Raw genomic sequence first — 27,635 nt, 5'->3', positions numbered from 1 at the left:
ACATGTATTTCCATGTACTTTGTAACTTTGGCTCTGTAATGTGACTTAGCGTTTAACGCAGTCCGTCATCTATTGTAACTTGTTTTAACTAAGATGTGCCTTTGAAGTCTTAAATGGATATCCAACAACTTATTTCATGCTGATATGTATTTCTGTTTCTGCAGTGATGGCTAAGGCCACCTAGAATATATTTTATTAGTTGTAGTGTACAAGATATGAATAAACAGCATATATTATAAAGATTATTCTGCTGTCTGACTCCCAAATAGAAAATTTCTGGTACCTCCCTAGACTCAAGAAAACTTGAGTGGGACCTCCTTCTTTACAAAGTATGGAAGGACCCTGCCCCAAGGAGCTTGCACTCTTAAAAATAGACTGGGAGGGAAACAGTGGCATGAGAGTGGCGAGAATGTGTGATTATTTCAGTTACATATAATTTAGCCTTGATTATCATTTCATTGGCGATCACTCATGGCCAAGTAAGATTGTCGTCCAAGATAAGGTCTTTAACAGTAGGTCCGTAAGTGACTGTGGAGGCCAATTCTGGATCAACACAGCCTCCCACAGTGAGGACATAGGTTTCCAGATGGAAGATGGTCACGATGAGGATTTGCTTGACGTGCCTTCCGCTTAGCTCGTTTGTCCCTTTTGCCCTGTACTCATGCTTCTTCAAAGTCCATAGCACCTTTGATAATGGCCGACCTCCAATTGGGACACTCATGGGCCAAGGCTTCCCTGTTCTCAATGCTTATGTTACATTTTTTTAGATTAGCTTTGAGAACATCTTTAAACCTCTTTTGCTGTCCACTGATATTCCGTTTTCCATCCTTAAGTTGGGAGTAAAGTAGCTGCTTTGGAAGACAGTGATCAGGCATTTGGACAACATGGCCGGTCCAGTGTAGTTGATGTTGAAGGATCATTGTTTCAACACTGGTGGTCTTTGCTTCTTCCAATACGCTAACATTAGTCCGCCTATCTTCTCAAGTAATTTGCAGAATTTTCTGGAGGCAGCGTTGGTGGAATCTTTCAAGAAGTTGGGAGTGGTGTTTATAGATGGTCCATGTTTCACAGGCATACAGTAAGGTCGGTAGTATGTATGACTGGCACAATGGCTTTGTAAACAAGCATTTTGGTCTCCCTGCGAACATCCCGATCCCCGACCACTGTACGCTTCATTCGGGAGAATGTGGCACTTGCAGAGCTCAGACAATGCTGAATTTCAGCGTCGATGTCAGCTTTTACAGAGAGATGACTGCCAAGATAAGAAAAGTGATGGACATTCTTCAGCATCGCACCATTAAGCTGGATTGATGGTGCTACAGAGGGGTTGGTTCGCACTTGCTGGTAAAGCACTTTGGTTTTTTTGATGTTAAGCAAGAGGCCAAGCTTTTCATATGCGTCTGCAAAGATATTTAGGATAGTTTGAAGATCTTCCTCTGAATGTGCAGAGACTACATTATTATCAGCATATTGAAGTTCTATGACAGAGGTTGTAATTACCTTACTTCTTGCTTTCGGTCTACTGAGATTAAAAAGCTTTCCATCTGTTCGATATGTGATTTCCATGCCAGTGGGAAGTTTCCCCTCAACAAGGTGTAGAATCATGGCGATGAAGATAGCAAACAAGGTCAGAGCAATGACGCATCCCTGTTTGATGCCTGATCCCACTTTGAATGGATCACTTTGAGAGCCATTGTTATCCAAAGTTGTTGCCCTTATGTTGTCATGGAGGACTCGCAAAACATTCACAAATGTATCAGGGCATCCAATTTTCAGAAGGATGGTCCAGAGAGCAGTTCGATTTACAGTATCAAAGGCCTTAGTCAGATCAATAAACGGCATATACAGAGGTTGGTTTTGCTCCTTGCATTTTCCTTGAAGCTGTCGCGCAGTGAAGATCATGTCCACTGTCCCCCGGGAAGGGCGGAAACCATTTTGGGATTCAGGGAGGATGTCTTCTGAGATAGGTAGGAGGCGATTTGCGAGGATCCTTGCAAGGATTTTACCTGCGGTAGCAAGAAGAGAGATGCCTCGGTAGTTCCCACAATCTGTTCTATCACCCTTCTTGAACAGAGTGATAATTATGGCATCCCTAAAGTCTTCCGGGATCTCCTCCCTCATCCAGATTTTTTCAATGAGCTTATGAAGTTGTTGTGTAAATTCAAGCCTACCTTCTTTAAGGACTTCAGCAGGAATCCCATCAGGTCTACTAGCTTTGTTATTCTTCATTTGATTAATGGCTTTACTGACTTCATCCAAATTGGGGGATACTGCAAGATCATCTCTAATTTGTTGTTGTGGGGTTTACGAGAAGACCTCATCAGCCACAATAGAGTTATGATTAAGGAGGTCGTGGTAATGCTCTTTCCAACGCAGTGCAATAGACTCTTTGTCCTTTAGAAGTTTGGTACCATCTATTGAACGTAAGGGATTTGTACCATGGTTTGTTGGTCCGTAGATGGCCTTTGTGGCATTAAAAAAGCCCCGTGCAACATGAGCATCTGCAAAATGCTGGATTTCTTGAGCTTTCTTTATCCACCAGGCGTTCTTAAGTTCTCTAGTTCTTCTTTGGACCTCAGCCTTTGCACTGGCATAGATTTTTTTTCTTAGCAGCACAGTTAATGTCTTTCTGTCATATCTGGAAGGCTTTCCTTTTGTTAATGATATGTTCAATCTCACTATCATTCTCATCAAACCAGTCCTGATGTTTCTTAGTTTGGTATCCAATAGTTTGTTCACATGCTGCAATAATGGAAGTCTTCAGTTTAATCCAGTGTTCCTTAACGTTTTCAGGGAGTTCCATAGGTAGATGTTTCTTGAGAGTTGTTTGAAAGCAAACTCACTTAATAAGATCTTGAAGGGCGTGGATGTTCACTTTATGCCTTGGTTTTCTTCTTTGGAGCCTAAGTTGAGGAACAATGTTAATGGCCATAGTGGATCGAATTAATCGGTGATCTGTCCAGCAGTCATCAGCACTCGTCATGGCCCTGGTGAGGAGTACATCACAACGATCTCTGGTATGGACAATCACGTAATCCAGGAGATGCCAGTGCTTTGACCAAGGGTGCTTCCATGATGTTTTAAATTTATATTTCTAGCGAAAGAGTGTGTTTGTGATAACAAGATTATGCTCTGCACATTTAGTCAGAAGTAGAATTCCATTCATTCAGGTTGCTATTGCCAACTCCTTCTTTCCTAATGGTTTCTGGCCATAAATCAAAATCATGCCCAACTCTGATAAGGTGGTGTCCAGCTGGGCACAAAAAATTTCCTTGATGTCTTCGTCAGCATCTAATGTTGGTGCATAAGCACTTAGAATAGTTGCCTGCTGGTTTTTGGTGAGTTCTAATCGGAGAGTTGAGAGTCGATCATTAATGCCAGTAGGAACTTCTGACAAGAGCTTCACAAGATCATTTTTAATAGCAAAGCCTACTCCATTTATTCATTATTCTTGTTCAGGCAGTCCTTTCCAGAAGAAGGTGTAATCTCCTTTTTCTTCCTTCAATTGTCCCTCTCCTGCTCTTTGAGTTTCTTGGAGTGCTGCTATGTCAATATCAAAATGTCTCAACTCCCTCGCGATGATGGCAGTCCTGCGTTCAGGACATTCACTATCTGTATTGTCCAGCAATGTCCATATATTCCACGTTCCAAAGTTCATTTGTCTTTTGCGACTGCTAAGTGGTGACCCCACTGGACGCGATGATCCAGTCAGGGAGAGAGATGAGGCAGACTATGTTTAGGGCACCTTTTCTAGCCCCCTCCCCATATGGGATGAGCAGAGTGGATCCTGAATAGGACTGGTCAGTCGTGGATACAGCTGCCGAACTACTCAACTGCCTCAGTCCTTGAGCCAGGACGACTGAGTCTGTATCCACCGCCCATGTGCCAGTCCATGACTAGGAGCTTCCGGATTTCACAGTCCTGCCTCCGTTGCCATTTGCCGATCGCTATGGAACGTTTGGTTTGGTTGGAAGATGCCTGTGCGTGAATTTGTTTTATGTGGGGAGATCGGTGCATGACGATCAACACACAATCTTGACAGAAAAAGGCTTTGATCCAATGGCATGGATACCACGATGATTGGAAGCCTTTTGTCTGCTGCAGCCTTCATCCTCCTTCACAGCCGTTGTAACATACACATTATTATCCTCCGCCTGTTCTGCCGTTGAGTACTTTCTTGGGTCGTTCTTTGTCTGGTTCCTCTCCCTTGATCTTACCGCCATGGGTGACCCTGCTGGGAGTACATGACTCCCGACAGCATCGCTCACAGGCTTCATTGGAACATGCAAGCCCACTCACCACTGCAAGGTGATGATCCAGCGAGGGGAGCCTTCATTATACCATTGTGCAGTCTGATCCTATGCCTGTTTACACCAAGGTAAGTATCGCTCCCTGCCCCTAACACAACTTAATCCAAAGTAAGTTTGCAACTGTAAGTTAAAAGGGATATATTTCTCCTTGCTGTTCACCAAAGCTGTGTGTTTTCATTTCACCTCTTACTTTCAGGAGCTGTTGGCTTGTACAATATTGGACTAAGCTGCTGCCTCAATTCCTTGCTTCAGGTGTTCTTCATGAACAGACACTTCACTATGATCCTCCGGAGGTGAGTGATGATTTCCCACCATCAATTGTGGTAGCCAGAGCTGGTGCCAGGCATGACTGGGCCCTTGGGCACTAGCTTGCCCCAGGCCTGTGGCGCTGTAGCTCAACACCCCCTCGTACATGCGGCACTTACCTCTCATGTCGTGTGAATGAAATGCACGCACAACATGCATGCCTGCCATTAATCGAGATGGTGGCAGGGGTGGCAGCCTCTTAGGAAAGCCCCCCTGCCATCTTTAATGATGGCAGGCATGCGTGCACAGCATTCACACTGACCAGAGAGGTAGATGGGGCATTCAGGCAGGCTTACTGAAACCCGAGCTGTCTGCATTGGGGGAGGGTGCCTGGGAGTTCCCTCACAGCGATCCTTGGAAGAGTTGAGTTGCAGGACCCAATGCTGCTGCAGATCACAGAACAGGAGCACCATCCTAACCAGGGCCCCTTCAGGGTCCCCTCTGGGCTGCATGGGCCCTTGGCCAGAGCAAAACCTGGCCACCCTCTGGCTCTGGCCCTGGTGGCAGCATTCACTTTCCAAGATGAAATGCTGCAAAGTGGTTAAAACACTGAGCAACTAATGAGGAAGACCCCAATTAGAATCTTGCTTCTGCTATAAATTCATTAGGTGGCCGTGGGCAATCCACTCTGTCAGCCTCAATCCTTCCATCTGTAACTTGTAGGTAGTAAAACTGTTATCATATAGCAGAGGTAGGGAACTAGATTCAGTCAGTGGACTGGATTCCTTAATCCCCCATTCTCTGCAGGTCAATTTTGACAGGTGGGCGGTCAAGTATTACCTGACAAAGTTGAAAGGAGGTCGCTGTAACCACCAACCAGCAAGTTCTTTTGCTGATTGGCGCTGGAAGTGTCTCTTCAAAAGAGGCTTGCTATAACTGCTGATCACCTGCAGCGGGAAAAAGTCCTCTGTTTAAAATGGAGCATTCCCCTGTGCAGAGAAAGCACTTTGGATTCATTTTAAATCCAAGTATCTTTTTCTGGAGAAGAAAAAAAAAAGCATCATTTTTAACCAGAGCATTTTCTTCTCTCTCCAAGGGCAGTGGTTGGGATTCACAGCACTGTACTTTGAATCCAAACTGCTTCCTCTGCAGAGCAGAAAATACTTCATTTTAAATGGAACATTTCCCTCTCTGTAGAGGAGGCAGTTTTGGATTCAAAACACTTGCTTGAGGGCATTGAATTCAATGTGCTTCCTCCATACTCTAGTTCCAGACTGGGAACTCCCTAGTGTGGCTGATCCCAGTGGGCCTCCTGCTTGCAAAGGAACAATTTGGACCTTCCTTTAAGTTCGCGATTGTTCCTTTCTAGCTGCGTCTGTACCTGCCCCACGTCTGATGCCACATATGGTTTACACAGGAAAAGAGAAAAATATCTTTTTTACAGTTACCTGGTGATCTGTATTTCTGATTGTTTTTATATGGTTATTGTGTGTGTGTGTATTTGTTTTGTACTCTGCTTTGATTTTTTTAAAATAAAATTGCAGTATTTAAGTATTTTGATAAATAACTAAATATGACATCAGGTGTGGGGCAGATGGGCATGGTTTGTGGTAAATGGCTCTACAGGGCAAACTGGGACCCTTGGCAGGCCCAATTAGGCCTGTGATGAAAGTTCCCTATCCCTGTTGTATAGGACGACAGTAAGGAGGACAAGTGGGCCCTGCAATGAAATGTTACAGTACGGTGTGCTCCTGTTCAGGGTTCAAGCTGCTCCATTCCATGTTCCCTCTTCTAAGAGTTGGTCAGCATCCCATCCGCACTGAATATACCCAGTTCTCACTGGCTGTTTTCTTGGGGTGTGAGGTGGAACTTGCCCCTTATTTTTTTCTCTAAATATTTGTTGTACTTCTGCAAACCTTGGGGTTTCCCTGAGCATGCTGATGCCTCTCTCTTGTGTATGTTTGTCATGTGGTTTGGGTGGATACATTAGGACCAGCACCCGGAGAGTTGTAATTGCTATTTATTTAATAGAGTTATATTCCAATATTAATTGGATATTAATTGGATGGTTAAATTATTATTATTATTATTAACAACAACAATAGCATACTGTACACTTGAAAATGTTATGCAGGCTTAGAAAATAAGAGCCCTGCTCGATCTAACCAGAGGCCCATTTATTCCAGATCCTTGTTCTCACACAGTGTCCAGCCAGATTTTTTTAAATTTTATTTTATTATTACATTTATATCATATCTTTCCCTCCCAAGGAGCTCAAGGTAGTGTACAAATGGGGAGGGTTCTTCCCTCCCCATTTTATCCTCACAACAACCCTGTGAGATAGGCTAGGCTGTGAGGCAGTGACTGGCCCAAGGTCACCTAGTGAGCTCCATGGCCAAGCTGGTACTTCAACCATGGTCTGACACTCTAACCACTATATCACACTTCCCGTACACAGGTATGGGAAGCCCACAAACAGGACAGGAGTGCAACAGTAATCTCCCCACTTGCAATCCCAGCAGCTGGTATTCAGTGAGGTCACTTGTGACAAAAAATGGTACATAAACACATTAAATTAAAATGGACTGCCTTCAAGTCGATTCCAACTTATGGTGACCCTACAAATAGGGTTTTCATGGTAAGCAGTATTCAGAGGTGGTTTGCCATTGCCGGCCTCTGAGGCTAGGAGGCAGTGACTGGCCCAAGGTCACCCAGTGAGCTTCATGGCTATGTGAGGATTGAAACCCTGGTCTCCCAGGTCGTAGTCCAACACTCTAGCCACTATACCACACTGGCTCTCACATTAAATAAAATAAAATAAATATACCATCTCCAGTACTGGAGCCATTGTGGTTAGTACACAGCCATCATGGCTTGTAGCCATTGATAGCCTTTTCCTCCATGAAGTTGTCTAATCCTCTTTTAAAACTATCCACGTTAGTGGCCATCACTGCCTCCTGTGAGAGCGAATTCCATAGTATGAGCTGTGTAAAGAAGACTATAGCTAACAATGAATATTAATTAAAACTAGGTCCATGCTTTCCCAAGGCTTCTGAGCATAAACAATAAACTTCAGTTTAACTAGTGCACTTTTAAGTCATTAATTGCGTTTAGATTTATTTATTTATTTTACCCGTCCATCGTGCCTCTAGGGAAGTATGGTTAGGATTGCAGCCTTAAAGTATGAGGCCCAATATTTTCTGATGGTAAGGTATGGTCATAGTTTCTGTTCTTTGTGTTGCAGGATCAAAGTGCCATTTGACCCTACTGAGCAGAAAGCCAGCATCCCTTACCAAATGCTCTTGCTTTTGGAGCAGATGCAACAGAGCAAAAGAAAATCTGTGCATCCAGTGGATCTTGCTCGCTGCCTCTCAATACACAATGTGAAATGTAAGGAGCAAGTGAAGGACTTTTGTTCCAACTGGGAGATGTAATTTGGAGGGAGTGGGTAGCTTATAGTTGTAACCAACCTCTCCTTGTATGATTTTAGAATGGGAATACAGGTGCTCTGATGAATGATTGCAAAACACTACAGCTATGCTGTGTTTATTTGCTGACAGGGCGGGAATAGAATGTTGCCTGTCAAAAATGTATACAGAGTTTGAAGCTGGAGAGAATATAGTGGAGAAAGTGGGTGAGAATATCAGAATTTGGGAAAGTAACAAAAGACCCAAATAAACAAGCTGATGTGCTACATTTTGCTTGTGACTTCTCCTTTTTGTCTAGTTCTTGTTCTGTATGATGCTTCTCATCTCTTCTTGATCCTCTGGAACCTAATTAAGGACCAAATCACAAATGTGGATCTGGTAAGTGTCCTAGTTTTGCAAAGAAAAACATATTATCACTATATTGTGTGCAAACACATTGAGTAAGCTGCACAGGCCCTTTAACTATACCCCAGAGACCCTCTGTTCCTTGCTGAAGTAGCAGAAATCCTGCTGCAGATCTGTGTTAGGAGCTCTGCCAGAGAGTTGCATATAAATTTGTATATAAATCACCCACAAGGCCATTGGACAGGTGTGGATACACCCCACATTGCTGGGACCGCCCACATCTCTTTTCAAATGGACGCAGGATCAATCTGCAATAAGCTTTTATTTTCAGAATGAAGCCATTTTGTCAAGAAATGCTTTTCAGGGGCAAAAAAATATGCAATAGACTGTGTGCAGACTAGGCAGAATATGAGAACTCAGTCTCCATTGATTCAAGTATATAATGTCTTGTGTATACTGCCACCAGTGTTAAAACCAATTGAAGCATCTAAAAATAATTCCAGTACAGATGCAGGCTGTTAATAGTTCAACTACCCAAGGCGCACTGACAGAGGGATGTCTGGGTTAAATCCGTTGGATAGAGGATTCTTTAGGGAGGCAGACAGTTGATTGTGATGATGGCTTTCTGTTTGCTTTCACTATAATGGGAACCAGCTTGGGGTCACATAAAGAGCACCATCTGTTGACAATGTTGAGCACATTATTTTATCCATTTTCTTTTCCTCTTCTCTTTAAGGCTGAAAGGTTGACTGTTCTGTACACAATCCGGCTTCAGGAGCACCTCGTGTGTCAAAAGTGTTCGACTGAAACAAAGAATGCTAGTAACATGTTGATGCTGCCGCTTCCATTGTTTGATTCTGATTTTCGCCTGGTCAGGACATTGGTATGCTTATCAGGACTGCCTCACAGTGTGGTTTATCCTAGTGGTTCTCAAACTCCCCCCCCCCGACCACTTGAAAATGGCTAATGGTCTTGGTGGGCCACTCAGTGACTTTTCTGCCTCTTGTAACAGTTGTAATGTGCTGTGCTAAACGATTTTTAACTGTATTTTATTATTTATTTATTACTTTATTTATTAAATTTATATCCCCCCTTCCTCCCAGTAGTTAAAATGTATTTATAAATAAAGTGTATTTATTTTATTGTATTGCATTTTAATTCCATAGAATTCAAATTGTAATAGAAAAAAGTGCAATATAAAAAATAAAAAAGCAATAAAAATACAATTAAAAATAGGAATATTTAAGGTGATGGATATGCCATCTCCTGCCTTCAACCACAAATCTACAGACATGCCATGGACCACTGGTGGTCCACAGACCATAGTTTGGAAACTACTGGCTTTTTGTTAAAAAAGCCAGTAGTTCCCGAACTAAACAAGGATCACAACAGATGTGGTGCTCTCTCTTGTCCTGTAGGGGGCATGCTCACATTCAAAGCACAATATCAAACCACAGTCCTGCTGAGCAGGGACCCCTGAGAGCTGAGGGACAGAGGAGAAGGCAGAGAAGGCTACAAAAACATCCATTAAGATTGGTTAGTGGAGGAGACGACTCTTGTAGTCAAGACTAATTGATAAAGAAAAAGGGAGGGGTTCAGCCCATCTTTTGAGACCGCGAAACCAACTGTACCGTCTTGCTGTGCCTTCGGAGCAAAGCTTTTCTGTAGAGGGAGGAGCTGAGCACTGATGTGTAGATTGAGTGGAGAGGCTGATCCCCAAGCTTCTATTTATTTATTTAAAAGGATTTACAAACTACTTAATATTTTTTAAATGTCTAAGCAGTGCATAATATTGGGTTGAAAGTAAATCTAGCAAAAACCTGTGTTTTCCAGATGTGCAGTGGTAGGTGGTGGCTGAAGGCAGGATTTTGTACAGATGCCTCATCACCTCAAGGCAGCTGTCAAGGCATGCTGATCCCTATGGCAGGGATGGGGAACCTGTGGCCTTCCAGATTTTGTTGGGCTCAGCCCCAGCCAGGATGGCCAATGGTCGGGGATGATAGGAGCTGTAGTCCAGCAGCTTCTGGAGGGCTGCAAGTTCCCCACCTCTGGGTTTGAGGGACTAACCTCTGCTCTTTGCCTTATGTAACCCTTCTAGGAAGATTCATTGTGTTGTTTCTTTGCACCGGAACAACTGACGGATGAAAATGCATGCCACTGTGAAGAGTGTGAAATGAAAATGCCATGTCTACGGGTAATGCTGCCTTTTTGGGGGGATAGGGTTGCAATATTCCTTGGAAATCCACTGTTTGGAATTTCATGTTGTTTCTGTATTGGAATGAGGTTGAAGAATAACAGGGAAGGGCTGTAGTTTAATGACAGAACACTTGCTTTGCGTACAGAAGGCCGCTATCTGCTGGTAGGTCTGGGAGAGACCCCAGTCTGAAATCCTGGAGAGCCATGGCCAGTCAGTGTAGATGATACTGAGCTAGATGGACCAATGGTCTGACTCAGTATGAGGCAGCTTCCTTTGTTCCTAACATATTTATACCCTGATTCCTTATTATTGAAAAACTCAAGGGGGTGACTCCCTGGTTGTTACGAAATGTACACCCTGGTTAAGGCCACTAGTACTAGCTTGCTGAATGTAAGATTTGGATCCAGGTTTTCTGAAGGGAAAGGGCACACAGGTTATTCCCTAGGATCATTAGTCCCTTCTTACTTTGAAGCTTTTTTTATGCTTGCCTCTGTATTTGCCTTTCAATACTGATGTGTGTTGATTTTGCAGAGCATGAAAGTAATGCATCTTCCCCAGACGTTGATGCTGCACCTGAAGCGTTTCTGCTGCAAAGAAGGCAGCCATACTCGGAAGATCAGACATTCCTTAGCCTTTCCACAGAGTCTAGATTTCAGCCAGATCTTGACGTCAGAACAGTATTATCCAGATGCCCAGGAGGAGGTGGGACACTTATCTACATCATTGTTGACGTTGATCTTAGGAGACATCATGAAATGGGCTAAAGCCAGTGTGGGGAACCTTTGGTTGTCCAGGTGTTGCTGAACTACCACTCCCATCAGCCCTAGCAAGCATGACCAATGGCCAAGGATAATGGGAATGGTAGTTCAGCAACATCTGGAGGGCTGGAGATTCACCACCTGGGCTAGTGATGGGCTCCGTTTCTGCAATAATTGGATTTGCCATTGGATTAATTATTATTTCTGATATTCTCTATCTTTGTGGGGAGAATTTTGAAGTAGCAACTCTCCATGCCTAGTTTCAGATTCATTCTTCTTTTATTTATTTATTTATTTATTTATTTATTTTTAAAACTTAGATACCGCCCGACTAGCAATAGCTCTCTGGGCGGTGAACATAAATACAATAAAATACAGGAAAATACAAAAGCATCACAATCTAAAATCAAATTTCACAATCTAAAAACTGCATAACTAAGATCAAATTACAAACATTACCATCATTAAACAAAAAATTAAAATGCCTCGGAGAAGAGAAAGGTTTTAACTTGGCGCCGAAAGGATGATAGGGTCGGCGCCAAGCACACCTCCTCGGGGAGACTATTCCATAGTTCGGGGGCCACCACTGAGAAGGCCCTTGATCTTGTCACCACCCTCCGGGCCTCCCTATGGGTCGGGACCCGGAGGAGGACCTTCGTAGCAGACCGTAATGTACGAGCCGGTTCATAATGGGAGAGGCGTTCCGACAGATATCGTGGTCCCGCGCCGTATAAGGCTATGTAGGTTAATACCAACACTTTGAATCTGGCCCGGAAGCATATTGGAAGCCAGTGCAAGCGGGCCAGAACAGGTGTTATCCGATTCTTTTTTTTAATTGCTTTGAAACTGTTGATAGTGTGATTGATACTTTTGCTGATCTACTTTCTGTGTATATTCCCTTTCACTGATGTCAATGAAGTGTTGATTGTAACTCACAGACAGAAAGCAGCAGAGGGGAATGGGGTGTTGATTGTAAGCAGCAAGGGGGAGACACTGACTTGATTATCCCTACTCTGGGCTAAACGTTTAGCAAGAGAATACCTTGCCTGGGCTGAATTTTCCTGTTGTCTAAGACTGCATCCATGTCTGGCATGGCCAGTCAAGTCCTTCCGTTGCATGCTGGGATAGCATATTCAAACGCTGCAGATAAATGTTTGTCCTTGGAGTGCAAGTTTGCATTTTGTCCATCTTTGTATCTATGGAAACTGTTCTGAATCCCCTCAAAATTATGAAGCAGGAATTACCAACCCCAGAAAGGGATGCCATTTCAGCTTCAAGGTTGCCATACTGCTGCTCTTTGACAGTGTTCGAGGAAGAGGTAATTGCCTCTTCCCCCACCCACTGATGAAATTCTCCTCCTTAGAGCTGCATCCCAGGAAAACATAAGGATGAAACTATGGTCAGTGGGGAGTCTCAGAAGCACAATGGTCTATTGTATCAAAAAGGGATGTGTGGCTTGCCAGATGTTGCTGGACTCCAGCTCCCATAATGACACTAGGACACTGAATTCCTGTATATTGGAAGTGAAGAATGTGCGGCCCTACAGATGTTGTTTGGCCTATAACTCTCATCCTCCCTGCCCTCTGGCCATGCTTGCTGGGTCTTATGGGAGTTGGAGGGCCACAGGTTCCCCATTTATGCTATATATAAAAGGCTTTGACTAGAAAATAACATTGAAAAGTTATATGGGGCTGCCCTTGAGGTTAGTTTGGAAGCTGCAGCTGGTGCAAAATGTGGCAGTGTGATTGGTCATTGGAGCAGGGTATCACCAACATTTTACCCCGCTGCTGAAAGCATTGCATTGGCTGCCCATTAGCTACTGGGCCAAGTTCAAGGTTGTGGATTTGGTGTATAAAGCCCTATGCAGCTTGGGACCAGGACACCTGACAGATTGTCTTACCCCTTATATAGTGCCTTGCAAAAGTGTTCAGACCCCTGACCAATGCTCTCATATTACTGAATTACAAATGGTACATTGTAATTTTGTTCTGTGTGATATTTTATTTTGAAACACTGAAACTCAAAATCAGTTATTGTAAGGTGACATTGGTTTTATGTTGGAAAATGTTTGTAAGAAACAAAAAAAACCTGAAACATGTTGCTTGCATAAGTATTCAATCCACACACATTAATATTTGGTAGAGCCACCTTTTGCTGCAATAACAGTTTTAAGTCTTTTGGGGTAGGTATGTACCAGCTTTCCACACAGTGTCAGAGGGATTTTGGCCCATTCTTCTTGGCCTATTCGCTCCACGTCATTCAGGTTGGTTGGACGTCACTTGTGGACCACAACTTTCAAAGAGCGCCACAGATTCTCAATGGGATTGAGATCAGGACTTTGACTGGGCCACTGGAGGACATTCACCTTTTTGTTCTTGAGCCACTCCAATGTTGCTTTGTTTGGCCTTGTGCTTGGGAACATTGTCCTGCTGAAAAGTGAATTTCCCCCCAAGCTTCAATTTTTAGTTGACTGAAGCAAGTTCTCTTGCAGTATTTCCCTGTATTTTGCTCCATCCATTCTTCTTCAGTTTTAAGAAGATGCCCTGTCCCTACTGATGAGAAGCATCCCCACAGCATGATGCTGCCACCACCATACTTCACCATACTTCACTGGAGGGATGGTGTGTCTTGAGGCATGGGCAGTGTTAGGTTTACACCACTGATGGCGCTTTGAGTTTTGGCCACAAAGCTCTGTCTTGGTCTCAGATCTGACCACAAAACCTTTTCCCACATTGCAGCTGGGGCACTCATGCTTTCTGGCAAACTCCAGATGTGCTTTCAGATAGTACTTTTGAGTAATGGCTTCTTTCTTGCCACCCTCCCATACAGGTCAGTGTTAGGCAGAGCTCTTGATATAGTTGACTGGTGCACCATTACTCTACTCCCAGCTACTGAACTCTGTAGTTCCTTCAAAGTGATGGCTGGCCTCTCTGTGGCTTTGCTCACAAGTCTCCTCCTTGTTTGAGCGCTGAGTTTTGAGGGATGGCCTTTTCTTGGCAGTGCCTGGGTGGTGTGATGCAGCTTCCACTTCCTGATTATTGATCCAACTGTGCTCATTAGGATATCCAAACATTTGGATATTATTTTGTACCCTTTTCCTAATCTACATTTGTATTACATTATCTCTCACTTCTGTAGAAGGCTCTTTGGTCTTCATTTTCCTTCAGATCCACAGCCTGACCAATGATCCTTCAACAGTGGGGTTTTACCCTGACAGTGTGACAGCAATTTTAATGGTTCACAGGGCAATTTCTTTAATCTTTGTAAACTGGGAGCTTCCACAGCATAGGGGTTGAATACTTATGCAAGCAAATGAATACTTTTGCAAGGCACTGTATATCCAGTTGATCACTGTGCTCTGCAGGTGAGGGGCTCTTGCAGATGCCATCTCATCAGGAGGTCCTTTCAACACAACATAGGAAGTGGACCTTTGGTGTAGTGGCACTGACACTTTGGTGTAGTGGCACTGACACTTTGGAATTCCCTCCCCTTAAATATTAGGCACCATCTCTATTGTCTTTTTAGTGCCTGCTGGAGGCCTTCCTCTTTCAACAAGCTGTTTAAATAAAGCCCTTGTCCCAGTTTCTGTCTGTGTTGGAATTGCTTTTCAAAATACTTTGAAAGCTGTTTTTTTGTTTAAAAAGCTGTTTTTAAGATGTTTTGTTTTAATGTTTTTAAAGATGTTTGTAAGATGTTTTAAAATCTTTCATATTTAAGGTGTTTTAGAATGCTTTTAGTGTTTTTGTTTGCTGCCCTGGCCTCCTTCTGGGAGGAAGGGCAGGATGTAAATTTAATAAATAAATAAAAGTTATCTGGTCCATACAGTTTTCTAAGGAGGCCATTGTCAGTCCATAAAACTGTAGTGCTTAGTCATAACAAATGATCCATCTTCATCTGCATTTTGTCACCTGTTAGTGGACAATTAAAAAGTTTATGAAGCAGGCGAGCCATGGACTGCTAGTCAATTTTACTCCATAGCAGAAGAAGGGTTATCTTCTCACTCTTCCCTTCACCCACTTAGGAATAAAGCTGGCTAAGCTATATAATTGCCAGGAAGGAGTTCATCCTCCGGCCAGCTGATCTTCCCTTGCACAAACATCCCATCTGCTGCTGAAACCGGCAGGCCATGGCACCCAGCCTCTAGTATGACTGCTGCTCTTTGCTGCATAGAAAGCAAACCTGCGAAGAGGAATCACTTGCCAGGGAAAATAGCAAGGCATGGTTGTGGTGCAAAGAAGAGCTGGTGTGGTACAGCAGGCATGGGGAGGATGTGGCCCTCCAGTCAGATGTTGTTGGACTACAACTCCCATCATCCCTGACCATTGACCATGCTGGCTTGGGCTGATAGGAGTTCAAGTCCAACAACACGTGGAGGGCTCCCTACAGTAAAGCATCATCCTTAGATGTTATGGGAGCAGTCAAAGAGAGGGTATGATATTCACAGTAATTCCCTTTGAGCATCTAGCAAGTTGCAGGTTTTGTGCCTGTGCTTCCATTGAAAGTATATCTCCATGACTCTTTCCAGGATGATGGGTTGTATGATCTGTTTGCGGTTGTTGCACACTCAGGATCAGCAAACGTTGGCCATTACTGCGCATACATTTGGAGTCTCACGGAACACAAGTGGTATTGCTTCAACGACTCCAGTGTCTGCCAGGTGAGGAAGCCAGACCTGTATGTAGAGTTGCACTTGCTTTCTTTTTCATTCACTTATCCCTGCAAAATCAGGGTCTTGGATCCAACTACAAAGTGTGTCGATGCCTGAAAAAGGTTGGAACCCATGCTAAACAGTGGCCCAAATCTAATTGTGCACAAGCAAGATAATAATTCAAGGGAATGGAATGAGCTGTCTTCTTGACTTAGTGGATCTGATTTGACCAAGTCAGCTAAAGATAAACAGTCTGTAAGTGAACATCTCACATATTATGTCAGTAAAATCAGTTCACTGGGTTAATAGCTGTGCTCTGAGTGCACTTGAAACTCAAGTTCATTCAGTAATATTTTATATTCAGTAATGAGTAAAACTGTTGGAACACACAACTAAAAGGTAACAAAGTCCAACCGCAGCAAAAAATACATCTTCTGGCAATATTCAGAGCAAAGTGCGCTATCTCTACTATCTTTTTGGCACCTTTTGAAGACCTTCCTCTTTCAACAAGCCTTTTAGGTTGAGACCTATCCCAGTCTGTGTCTGTGTTAGAATTGCGTAATATGTTTTTTTAATAATGTTTTTAACCCTTTTTTAAAGTTGTTTTTTAAAAAATGTTTTCAAAGCTGTTTGGTTTTAATGTATTTTAAGATCTGTTTTTATGATGTTTTAAAGTGTTTTTAGCACTTTGTTTGCTGCCCTGGGCTCCTGCTGGGAGGAAGGGCGGGATACAAATTAAATAATAAATAAATAAATAAAAAGCTCTTATACCACAGCAGAGTGGTCTGCTAAAAGAGCAGACCTTTCATTTAAAATTTGACTTATGCACATCTTAAAATGAGTTAACAGTCGACCACGGTATCCTGTTAGATCGCCTGGAAGGATTGGGAATAGGAGGCACTGTTTTACAGTGGTTCCGTTCCTTTCTCTCTTACAGGCATCAACAGGTAGCATTGGGGGATGAGGTTTCAGACCCTTGGCCCCTCACTTGTGGAGTGCCACAGGGTTCTATCCTCTCTCCCATGCTATTTAACATCTATATAAAACCGCTGGGAGCTATCATCAGGAGTTTTGGGCTGCGGTGTCACCAATATGCTGATGACACGCAGCTCTACCTCTCTTTTAAATCCTCACCGGAGTTGGCTGTGGAGACCTTGTCCAAGTGCCTGGAATCCGTGAGTGGGTGGATGTCGGAAGGCAGAGCTGGGGTCCCAATCCCGGGGAGCTGGATCCCGGAGAGTTGGGAGAAGAGTATTCGGATGGATGGCAGAGGGAAGGGGGAGGAACTTCCCCCCTTTGGAGCGAAGACGAAACAGAGGAACTGCCAGTGATAAGGTCGCTTAGCAACGGGGAGCCTGAGCCCTCCCTGCGCATTCTCACGCCTCCCCCTCTTTCAGGCTCAGAGCAAGAGGGGGAAGAGGGAGGGCTGCTCACAGCCGAAAAGCGGGGAGGCAGTTTACCATCAGCCCCTCCCCTATCCCCCATCCTGGAATCAGAAACTTCAGAAGAGGAGGGGGTGATGCTTCCCCCCTCACCGCGCACACGCAGACAGCTGAAAAGACAGGAGAGAAGGGGGGGAAGGCGGGCAGTACCTGAGGGGCAGTTAAGGAGGAGCGAAAGATTGCGCGCCCGTTTGGCCCCTTCTTAAAGAACAGGCGGGAAGAAGTCCCTTGCTCTGTCAACTTTCTCCCAATGCCGCAGGACCTGTATCCCTGTATTGATTCATGAGAAAACGCAGTCTTTGTTTGGACATTACCCTAATAAAACACGAATTAACTACAATCGTTGGTCTGGTTCCTGAGTCACATCCTGGGCCTGACAGTGGATGGGAAGGAACAGGCTGAAGCTTAATCCTGATAAGACCGAGGTGCTGCTTGTGGGTGACAGGGGAAGGTTGGGTGTTGTTGACCTGAGGCTTAATGGGGTGAGTTTACCCCTGAAGGATCAGGTCCGCAGCCTCGGGGTTGTTCTTGATTCCAAGCTGTCCATGGAGGCGCAGATGTCGGCAGTGAGCCGGGCAGCTTGGTATCAACTACACCTCATACGGAGGCTGCAACCCTACCTCCCTATTCATCAGCTCCCACTGGTAGTACATGCCCTGGTCACCTCTCGATTAGACTACTGCAATGCGCTCTACGTGGGGTTACCCTTGAAAACGGTCCGGAAACTACAACTGGTGCAGAATGCGGCGGCTCGGTTGCTTACAAACAGCTGCCGCCGCGATCACATCACACCAGTGTTATTTCATCTACATTGGTTTCCAGTTGTTTTCCAGGCCCAATTCAAGGTGTTGGTGTTAACCTTTAAATCCCTATACGGTCTCAGCCCAGTTTACCTGAAGGAGCACCTCCAGTACCACCAATTAAGCCGCCCGACTAGATCAGCCACGCAGGGCCTTCTCTCAGTCCCACCAACGAAAACAGCTAGGTTGGTGGGGACTAGAGAGAGAGCATTCTCAGTGGCGGCCCCCACTCTCTGGAACTCCCTCCCGTTCGATCTTCGCCATGCCCCTTCCCTGGATACATTTCGCCGAGCCTTAAAAACTTGGCTCTTTGGACAGGCCTTCGGGATCTCCGGGGTGGGCTAATTTTTCTGTGATTGTTTATTGTTTCTGATTGCCCTACATAGTTTTACGCCTGCATTAGTGTTGACTGCATTGTATTTTATTCTGTAATTATATTGTATTTTATTGAATTTTAATGTGTACGTCGCCTAGAGTGGCTTCGGCCAGATAGGCGACACAAAAATTAAATTTATTATTATTTTTTTATTATTATTAACCCAAGATATTTCCAATACAAAAAAACCCCCGACTCACAACAAAATTATATCTGCTTGCGAATGTTGCACTATAAAGCACATGACTCAGCAATGTGTAAGAATCCTTTCATATATTAAAAGAAAAAAAGTTTAACATTAGATCTATATTCACTAATAGGCAAAAAACCTTGTGGTTTAAGAACGTACCTGTAGCCAACAGATGTTTCTATCAAACTTTTAAAAGCAGGGAAACTGGCAGCTGTAGTAAATACACCAGGGGAGCAGGAGACCTGACCTCTCTGAGATATTGTACTGCCCTACAAATTTGTAAAAATGCAAAACATGTGCTATGGTGATCTTGTTTCAGCAGGGAGGAAGCAACAATATGAAAACAGTTGATAGAGTTCAGAGTCACTTTAATATGTTTGATTTACTTTGCAATTTTAGTGAAGTTTCCTATAGTAAATCATTCTCTTTTGCTTCTGTTTCTGTGAATATGTGAGGTACGGCAATACTTTGCAACACTAAAAAAAGCTCCACAAACAATTGTGGACTAATGGCACTGATTGTGCTGCAGAATAGTTTCCAATGGACATGAGAAGTGTCTCCATTTGCACAAGATAAAACAGTGGGAGCTGCAATATATTCTAGCAAAATTCTAGGTGTGCTCTGTTTTTAATTGACCATGCCCACCTTTTCTTAAGTGGAGTAGTTTAAGCATAGCAGGCTGAAACATGCATCTTGGGCAAGCCAAGTTTGTTTTTTCTAACAGCTAGAGTCATTGCTTAAGTAGCAACATATTGTAATCAGACTGATTTTCCATCAAACTGCAGTTTCAGATTCAACTGTCAATGGACCCAAAATAGAAATAGAGCATAACCTCCAGTTTGAAATACAAAAGGCTGTCTTCATCATCATATGACATTGACCAATAAAAAGGCTTTGAAATTAATAAATTTCTAGGATGAATAATGAGAGAAATATAATTTTCTAGATTAGATTTTCTGTAGAAACAGTAGTAACACAGAAAGAAAGCAAATTAAGAAGAATGCCAACAAACATACAAAAATGTAATTCTCCGTCTTTAGAGATGGCAGGTGTTGCCACCACTCACCATATTCTCAGAGGCACATGTTACCAAATCTTGCAAGCTACACAGGAAGTGGATTGGACTGTGAAAGACCAACCCAAATTGTGTTTGCATTTTGACAAATTTGTAGGACAATACAATATCTCAGAGAGGAGGTTATTCGCTGGTACATTTACTATAGCTGCCCAATTTCCCTGCTTTTTAAAGTTTGATAGAAATAGCTGTGGGCTATGGGTACATTCTTAAACCGCAAGGTTTTTTGCCTATTAGTGAATATGTTATATATAATTCTGAGATTCCATGCAGTCATTTCAGGTCATCCTTTAACGTGGTGTAATGTTTTTTGCCTGTTTCTCTGCTCTTTAACCCAGGAGGTAAGAAATGGGACCCTGTGCAAGCCTGCTGAGAATGGATTGATCATTTGCATGCTTATTGAATTCAGTGGGATTTACTCCCCTGCAATCATACTTAGGATAGGTGAAACTGACCACGGAATGAGGAGGGGAGGAGAGGGAGGAGAGCAGGCAGGAGGGGGAGGGCAGGTTTGATCATTTGCATGTTTATTCAGTAGAATTTACTCCTGTGCAATCACACTTAGGATAGGTAAAACTGAACATGGGGAGGGAAACCTGGAGTGGGCAAGGGAGGAGGAAAAAGGAAGAGGGGAGGAGGAAGGGAGAGGAGAGGGGAAGGAGGGGAAAGGCAGGTCTGATCATTTGCATGCTTATTGAGTTCAGTGGGATTTACTACTGTGCAGTCATGGCTAGGATAGGTAAAACTCACCATGAGGGGGGAGGAGGGGGAGAGGAGAGTAGAGGGAAGGAAGGGGAGGGAAGGGGCAAGAGGGAGGGGATAGGCAGGAGGAGAAGGTGTGGGCAGGTTTGATCATTTGCATACTTTTTTACTTCAGTGGGATTTACTCCTGTGCAATCATGCTTAGGATAGGTGAAACTGACCTGGGGAATGGGTGGGGAGGGGAGGAGGAGGGCAGGAAAGGGAGGGGGAGGGGAGAGATTGGGTGGGTGGACAGAGGGGAAAGCCCCTTTCCTTTCCAAAATGAAAACTTTGGGAACAGTATCATTCTTTTTCATGGTTTCCTCCACCTTTTTATTCTACAGCAGGCACATGTAGCCTCCCACCCAGATTTGAACCAATGCTGTCCCTGGCCACATCCACACCAGACCTTTATTTCACTTTAGACAGTCATGGCTTCTCCCAAAGAATCCTGGGAAGTCTAGTTAGTGAAGGGTGCTGAGAGTTGCTAGGAGATGCCCTGTTCCCCTCACAGAGCTTCAATCAGAGCAGCTGACTGTTAAACCACTCTGGTCACTGGCGCTCTGTCAGGGGAATAGGAGTCTCCTCTCAGCACCCTTCACAGCTACACTTCCCAGGATTCTTTGGGGGAAGCCATGACTGTCTCACATGAAATCAAAGTCTGGTGTGGCCCCCTGATTAGGCAAGCCCAGCAGCGGTGAGTCTGGCTATTAGAACACTGACAGTTGGTTCTTACTGAGCATGCCTGACATTATCATTGAGTTCAATGCAAAATTTCTTAAATTAATTAAAAATCAGCCAGGCATTTTCTTAATTTTTAAACTGCAGAAGATGAAGGTCAGAGTATGAGGCAAGGTCAGTAATAGGATTACAGGTACTCTGTGAACATGGGTGATCTTTAACTAATTTCAACAGATTATGAGAATTTTAACAGAAAAAAGCCCCAAAGGGGTCTCATTTTTCTCTCTCTCTTTACACTGTGAACTCTCGATTCTCTCTGATGGTTTTGTGTATTGCCATGAAAATTTAGAGGGTTGTTAAGGAAGCATTTCTGAGTTCAGGACGATTAGTTTTGTAAGGTTTTGTTTTGAAATGAGCTTATAGGAAGCATCAGAATGGCATAGGGTTTTTTTTCAATTTAGCATTGCAGAATGTGAAAAATCCATGCTGACTATAGTATACAGCCACTCTTGTGGCTGTATAATTCTGTGGGCTTTCACAATGATTGTGATTGGGGCTTTGAATCATTCTTTTGAGCTTGTACTGTGTATTCTGCAGGTATCCTGGGATGATGTCAAGTGTACCTATGGAAGAGCATCTCTCCGTTGGTAAGGAGGGTCACCTACTTTTTTTCCTAATCCTATTGGAAGAGTCAGGGTGGAGGTGGTGGTGGTGTGTGATTGAGGAGGAGGAGGAGGCATTATGATTATGGCTGGCTGTGTAGAAAATAAGATCCAGTCATTCCATTTTGTTTTTGAATGGGCTGGTTCCTAAATAGATACAGAAGCTGGTTCCACACTGGGCATTATTGTGGAAATGTCACACTCTGCATGATGCCATGAACAAAACATTCCCCTCTTGAGTTTTTCCTTTTCAGCTTCTGTTTTTTTCCCAGAGCTCAGAAAAGCTGACCTTTTAAAAAAAACCCACCAGATGACTTCAGTGGGATAGCTGTCCAAATCCTCCAGGTGTAGATAGTCTATTAGTGTGCTGCTACTCTAGCTCGTTAGATTGGTAGCCATTTCCTAGATTGCTCTGAACCTTTCCTTGTCTCTCTATGAATTTAACCTTTTCCAAATAGCATTGCCATGCCCGTTCAAAAAGCCAGGTGGGGATTGACTGAGCGGGTAAAGGGAGCAGTTTATGCCTCTATACAGCAAGGCAGGGTCCCAACATGCCTAAAGGAGGCAGTTGTAAGACCCTTATTGGAAAAGCCTTCCCTGAATCCCGCCATATTGGATAATTATCAGCCGGTCTCCAGTATTCAATTTCTGGGCAAGGTACTGGAGCATGTGGTGGCTGCTTAGCTCCAGCGGTTTCTGCATGAGACGGATTATGTAGATCCATTTCAATCTGGCTTCAGGCTGGGTTAGAGGATGGAAACGGGTTTAGTTGCCTTGGTGGATGGCCTACCCGGTATCCCTGTTGGTTCTGCTAGACCTCTCAGCGGCTTTCAGTACCATCAACCATGGTATCTTTCTGGACCACCTCAATGGGATGGGACTTGGGGGCACTTTTTACAGTAGCCCTTTATAGAGGGGTGAGCCCAGAAGGTGATGCTGGGGGATTTCTGGTTGACTCCTTGGCCATTGGGCTGTGGAGTCCCTCAGCATTCTGTTCTGTCCCCCATGCTATTAAACATATACATGAAACCACAGGGAGAAGTTGTCCGGGGCCACCCTTATGCTGATGAACACCCAGTTCTATTTATCCTTTCCACCTAAATCCAAGGAAGCTGTTTCTGTTCTAAACCAATGTCTGTTATCCGTAATGACTGGATGGCAAATAAATTGAAGCTTAATTCAGACAAGAGAGGTGCTCCCGGTCAGTCAGAAGGAAGATCAGGGAATGCGGATTCAAACTGTTTTGGATGGGGTTACATTCCCCCTGAAGACAGGTTCACAGTTTGGATTCAGCCCTGAGCCTGGCTGCTTGGCGATGGCCAGGAGTGTATTTGCACAATTAAAACTAGTGCGCCAATTGCACCCATTCCTGGATTTGTCTGATCTGGCCATGGTGACACATGCCTTAGTGACATCCCATTTGGATTACTGTAATATGCTATATGTGGGGCTACCTTTGAACAATGTTCAGAAACTTCAGCAAGTCCAAAGAGCTGCAGCGAGATTGTTAACTGGGGCTGGTTACAGGGAGGACAAAACTCTCTTGTTACAGCAGTTCCACTGGCTACCGGTCTGTTTCCGAGCACAATTCAAAGCACTGGTTATGACCTTTAAAGCCCTATATGGCTCAGATCCAGGCTATCTGAAGGACCAATTCTTCCCATATGAGCCTCTCCAAATCCTGAGATCAGCGGGGGAGGTCCTTCTCTTGGTCCTGCCACCCTCACAAGTATGTCTGGTAGGAACACAGGAAAGAGCCTTCTCAGTGGCTGCCCCCATGCTCTGGAACTCCCTTCCTAGAAATATTAGACTGGCTCCCTCTCTGCTGTCCTTCCGTCAGCAGGTGAAGACTCTTCTGTTCTGGCAGGCTTTGGGGAACTGACCACAAGGGCTATTAAATAGGTTGCTGTTTTTACTGGTTTATATTTTGTGGGTTTTTTTAATCGCTTTGTTTTAAATGGTTTTGATTTTATAGTTAGTTTAATTACATTTTAATTATAACTTCTTTATGTTTTATTTATATGCTTTTAACTGAATTTATTTTAATTTTTGTGAGCCGCTTTGAATCCCAGTTCTGGGAAAAAGGTGGGATATAAATGAAAATAATATGTTTTCCCTCCCTCCCCCTCAAATTATAGTAGGGGGGCAAACATGACTGGGAGTGCAGTGAGAGGGAGAGAATATTTAATATTTTCCCTTGCACAGTAATTTCAATGACATTTCTAACATTGAATTTTTTTTAAAAAAGCTTATCTTCACAGTTACTGATTTCAAGTTGCCATGGCCAGTGTCTGTCTGCCATCAACTGTCTGGGTAAACAGGAATGCCTTTACATTTCTCCTGAAAGTCAACAGTGAGGGAGACAAAGCAGGGCAGGCATTCCACAAATGAGGAACCACCACCAAGAAGACCCTGTTATTGGTCAGTGTCAACTAGGCAGCAGCAAGAGGCAGCACCGCCAACAGGGCCTCTCCTGCTGATTGTAGGGCTCCCTAAGGGAGATGGCCTTTCTCGGCTTCTCACTTTTTCTTAGTCTGTTCCTTAAGCTGCTTTCTCCAGGTGCTTAGAAAGGCTCTGAGTGGTTAGAGCAGAAGGTCCCAGCTTCAGTCTCTGCTTTCTCCAGGTATGGCTGGGAAAATGCTTCTGCCTGAAACCCTGGAGAGCTATTACCAGCCATTGTAGACAGTATTAAGCTACATGGTTCAACGATCTGACTAGGCATAAGGCATCAAGTTCCTGTGCACTTTGCAGGATAGAGATATGAGGACTTACTGCAGCCTGACCAGTGTACTATTGCTTTTTTACTTGGTTTCCTCCCCTTTTCTCCTTCCTGTAGGGGTGAAACAGCCTATATCCTGGTTTACATGAAAAAGAATGGTGGGAAGCTCTGAGCTGATCTTCAGGGCAACTGGAGCGAGGCTGCAACATATATATGTGTGTCCAGAGGACTCGTTATAGACTCTGCATATGAGATGACGGATTGCCCATCAATATTCATGTAGGAGAATGCGAGTGAACCAGGAAGTGAGACCTTTTGGAAAGAAGTATATCTATATCCGTATCATCTCTGTCTATATATTTTATGCATACAGTTGCATCCTGCATCACTCCCCCTCCCCCCGAAGAAGATACGAAGAGCACATTTATCTGCAAATAGTCCTGGAATGCTGCACAGTCCTACAGCCAAGAGGGCCCCATGTGTAGATCCACGGCAACCACCTAGTGCAGGAGACAAAACTAGAATTTCAGCACAGGAAGCAATGTGTAGTTTGCAAACAGTCTCCCGGTCAGCATCTCTCTCTCTCTCAGGGGAATGCAAAAACCATGGGCGTTGAGGCTACTCTGCCTCCAGTTGCACTCTCTGTCCTCCAGAGGCATGAGAAAGAGATGCTGACCACCCATGGAGGCTAGAGGGGAGAGAGATCAGGGGCAAACTGGCAGGCTTATGAGGGCATGGATGGATGTGCTATGGATATGTGGATGCCTGTCTGTGCATGGATGTTACGCTTTGCTCTTGCCATGCCCACTTGCTTGGGAATGTAGACTCTAAGACTCTGCCGCCCTGGGCTCCTACTGGGAGGAAGGGCGGGATATAAATCAAATAAATAATGATAATAAGTTCCAACCAACGTAATGTGGACTTCAACAGGCAAATGATTCCTCACCCAAGCTTTAGTGGTTATAGTTCATCCCTTAGCATTTTAACTGTCATAGCACTCCTAGACTTAGGAATTATACCCCAAGACTTGGAAACTGTATTTTCATGAGGATGCTGAGGATTCTTTTAATAGATCCTACTGTTCCCTCCCCCCATCCCCACACTTTTCACAAAACTAGTTCCAAGAATTTCCTGGATAGAAACAATGACAGTTAATTCAGTTTGTCTGTGGCACAGAATTGTCCTTAATCTCTCCATCTCAACCCTTCCATGTTCTTCCTGACTTTTCTTGGCTGTTCCTTTATAAAGCAGAACCTAGAAGAGGGTAGGGTGCATGGCAAAGCAGATCCCTATATACCCTATACAATGGGCATATGGACCTAAGAGATGAACTATGGATTCAAAGGGCACAGAAGTTGCAGAGTGCAATGCTTATGAAAACCAGCTGTATTATTAAGTCTCTAGCTCATATACTGTGATGAAAACATTTATTTATGGTAGATGAGGCAATTTTATTATAGCCACCCACGTGCTGTTAGATGTTTCTTTGTATGGGCATTAGTGGTAGATGGTGCACCCATTTTAGTTTGATTTCAGTGGAATTAAACACAAGCAATGGAACATAACAGAGTGTGATACAACCCAGTTCCATCTTGCACTCAAGTTGCTGCTCTCGGCTCCTTTGGGGAGGAAGATGGGATATAAAATTTAAAAATAAATAAAATAATAGATATCTGTTTGGGTAATTACCAAGTTCTTATTTTACCAGTATAGATAAGATTTGCATAGGACCTCTGTTAGCATCATATTTATTGTTTTCTTGTATATCAATGTAAGTGTGCAAGATAAGATATTTGGCATCTGTGCCTTATTATATAAGTAAACTGACATGGTTAATTACTACATATTCTATTTTATATAAGTTTGTTGTCTGAAAGTAAAGCAATTTTAAGTTATTGTGAAGTAGCCATGCTACTGGCAGATTAACTAATTTTCTTTGAAATTGTCATTTTGGGAAAATGTGCATTTCTTACTATACCGCAAGAATATTTGGTTTTAATTTAATATTTAGTTGTGTTTTGCTGCATTTCATTTTACCTTGTAAGGCAGCCTAAAAAAAGATGTTGAATAAAAATAGATTCCAATTACTCCAGGCTCAGAATAAATTTTTCAAGCTATCAGTTAAAGTTTTATATTTGTGCTCCCTGTATTATATTCAAAATAGACAATATTACAGGGGATGTGCTTTAATTCTGCTTTATATATATGCTGTGTATGCAGCCTAAGTCCAGAGCTTGGAAAAGTTACTTTTTTGAACTACGTCAGCCCAATCCAGTGGCCATGCTGGCTGGGGCTGATGGGAGTTGTAGTTCAAAAAAGTAACTTTTCCAAGCTCTGCCTAAGTCTAATGCAGAATGAAGGTGATAGCAGTTCTTAAAACCCTAAGCAGAGCTTTGCAAGTTGGATAAAGTTTGCTATACTCCTAGTTTTAGGGAGCATCAGCTACAACTGATTTTAAAAATGTAAATGTACTGCCTTCAAGTCGATTCCGACTTATGGCGACCCTACGAATAGGGTTTTCATGAGACTGAGAGGCAGTGACTGGCCCAAGGTCATCCAGTGAGCTTCATGGCTATGTGGGGATTTGAACCCTGGTCTCCCAAGTCATAGTCCAATACCTTAACCACTACACCACACTGGCTCTCCACAACTGATTTTACACATAGTTAAAAACAGAACATTTCTCTTTTCTAAAAAAAGCTCTCATTCATTCCTTAAGGAGAAGGTGTGGCAAGCAAAATTATTGTGAACTGTACAGGAAGTGAAGGAAAAAATAGCACACTGCTTTTGGCGATACTATTGCAGGGAAGGTAAAACAGATTACCACCACCGCCGTAATTGAGTAGTCCAGTTAGTTTTTCATGAAAGTTTTTGTGGGGGGTGAGGGTGAGTAGACCTGTCTCACAAGATTCAAGTCCCCTCTCCATCCCACCCATCATAATGGCTAGGGTTGCCATACTCAGGGCCTGAGAATGATTCTATATCTTTAAGAGAAGAGAAAATTCAGCCAAGTGCAG

General features: G+C 43.6%; 1 protein-coding gene across 3 annotated transcripts in view; it reads left to right on the top strand.

Moving 5' to 3' along the window:
* Positions 1-26,671, top strand: part of USP18 (ubiquitin specific peptidase 18) — a 38,772-nt gene extending 12,101 nt beyond the window's left edge. For 2 of the 3 annotated variants that reach the window (XM_061638548.1, XM_061638549.1), the window contains exons 3-11: positions 4,507-4,603; positions 7,801-7,946; positions 8,283-8,362; positions 9,066-9,212; positions 10,428-10,523; positions 11,058-11,228; positions 15,810-15,941; positions 21,835-21,884; positions 24,736-26,671. In XM_061638548.1, the coding sequence (XP_061494532.1) occupies positions 4,507-4,603; positions 7,801-7,946; positions 8,283-8,362; positions 9,066-9,212; positions 10,428-10,523; positions 11,058-11,228; positions 15,810-15,941; positions 21,835-21,884; positions 24,736-24,790 (974 nt within the window). In that variant the 3' untranslated portion in view covers positions 24,791-26,671. The remainder of the gene's footprint in view (positions 1-4,506; positions 4,604-7,800; positions 7,947-8,282; positions 8,363-9,065; positions 9,213-10,427; positions 10,524-11,057; positions 11,229-15,809; positions 15,942-21,834; positions 21,885-24,735) is intronic. The other variant, XM_061638550.1, reaches the window with a different exon arrangement.
* Positions 26,672-27,635: the final 964 nt, after the last annotated feature.

This window comes from Rhineura floridana, chromosome 8 (genome assembly GCF_030035675.1).
Source record: "Rhineura floridana isolate rRhiFlo1 chromosome 8, rRhiFlo1.hap2, whole genome shotgun sequence".
In the NCBI taxonomy this organism is placed as follows: Eukaryota; Metazoa; Chordata; class Lepidosauria; order Squamata; family Rhineuridae; genus Rhineura; species Rhineura floridana.
The sequence above is the reverse complement of the archived record's forward strand: the minus strand, read 5'-3'. Positions and strand labels throughout refer to the sequence as shown.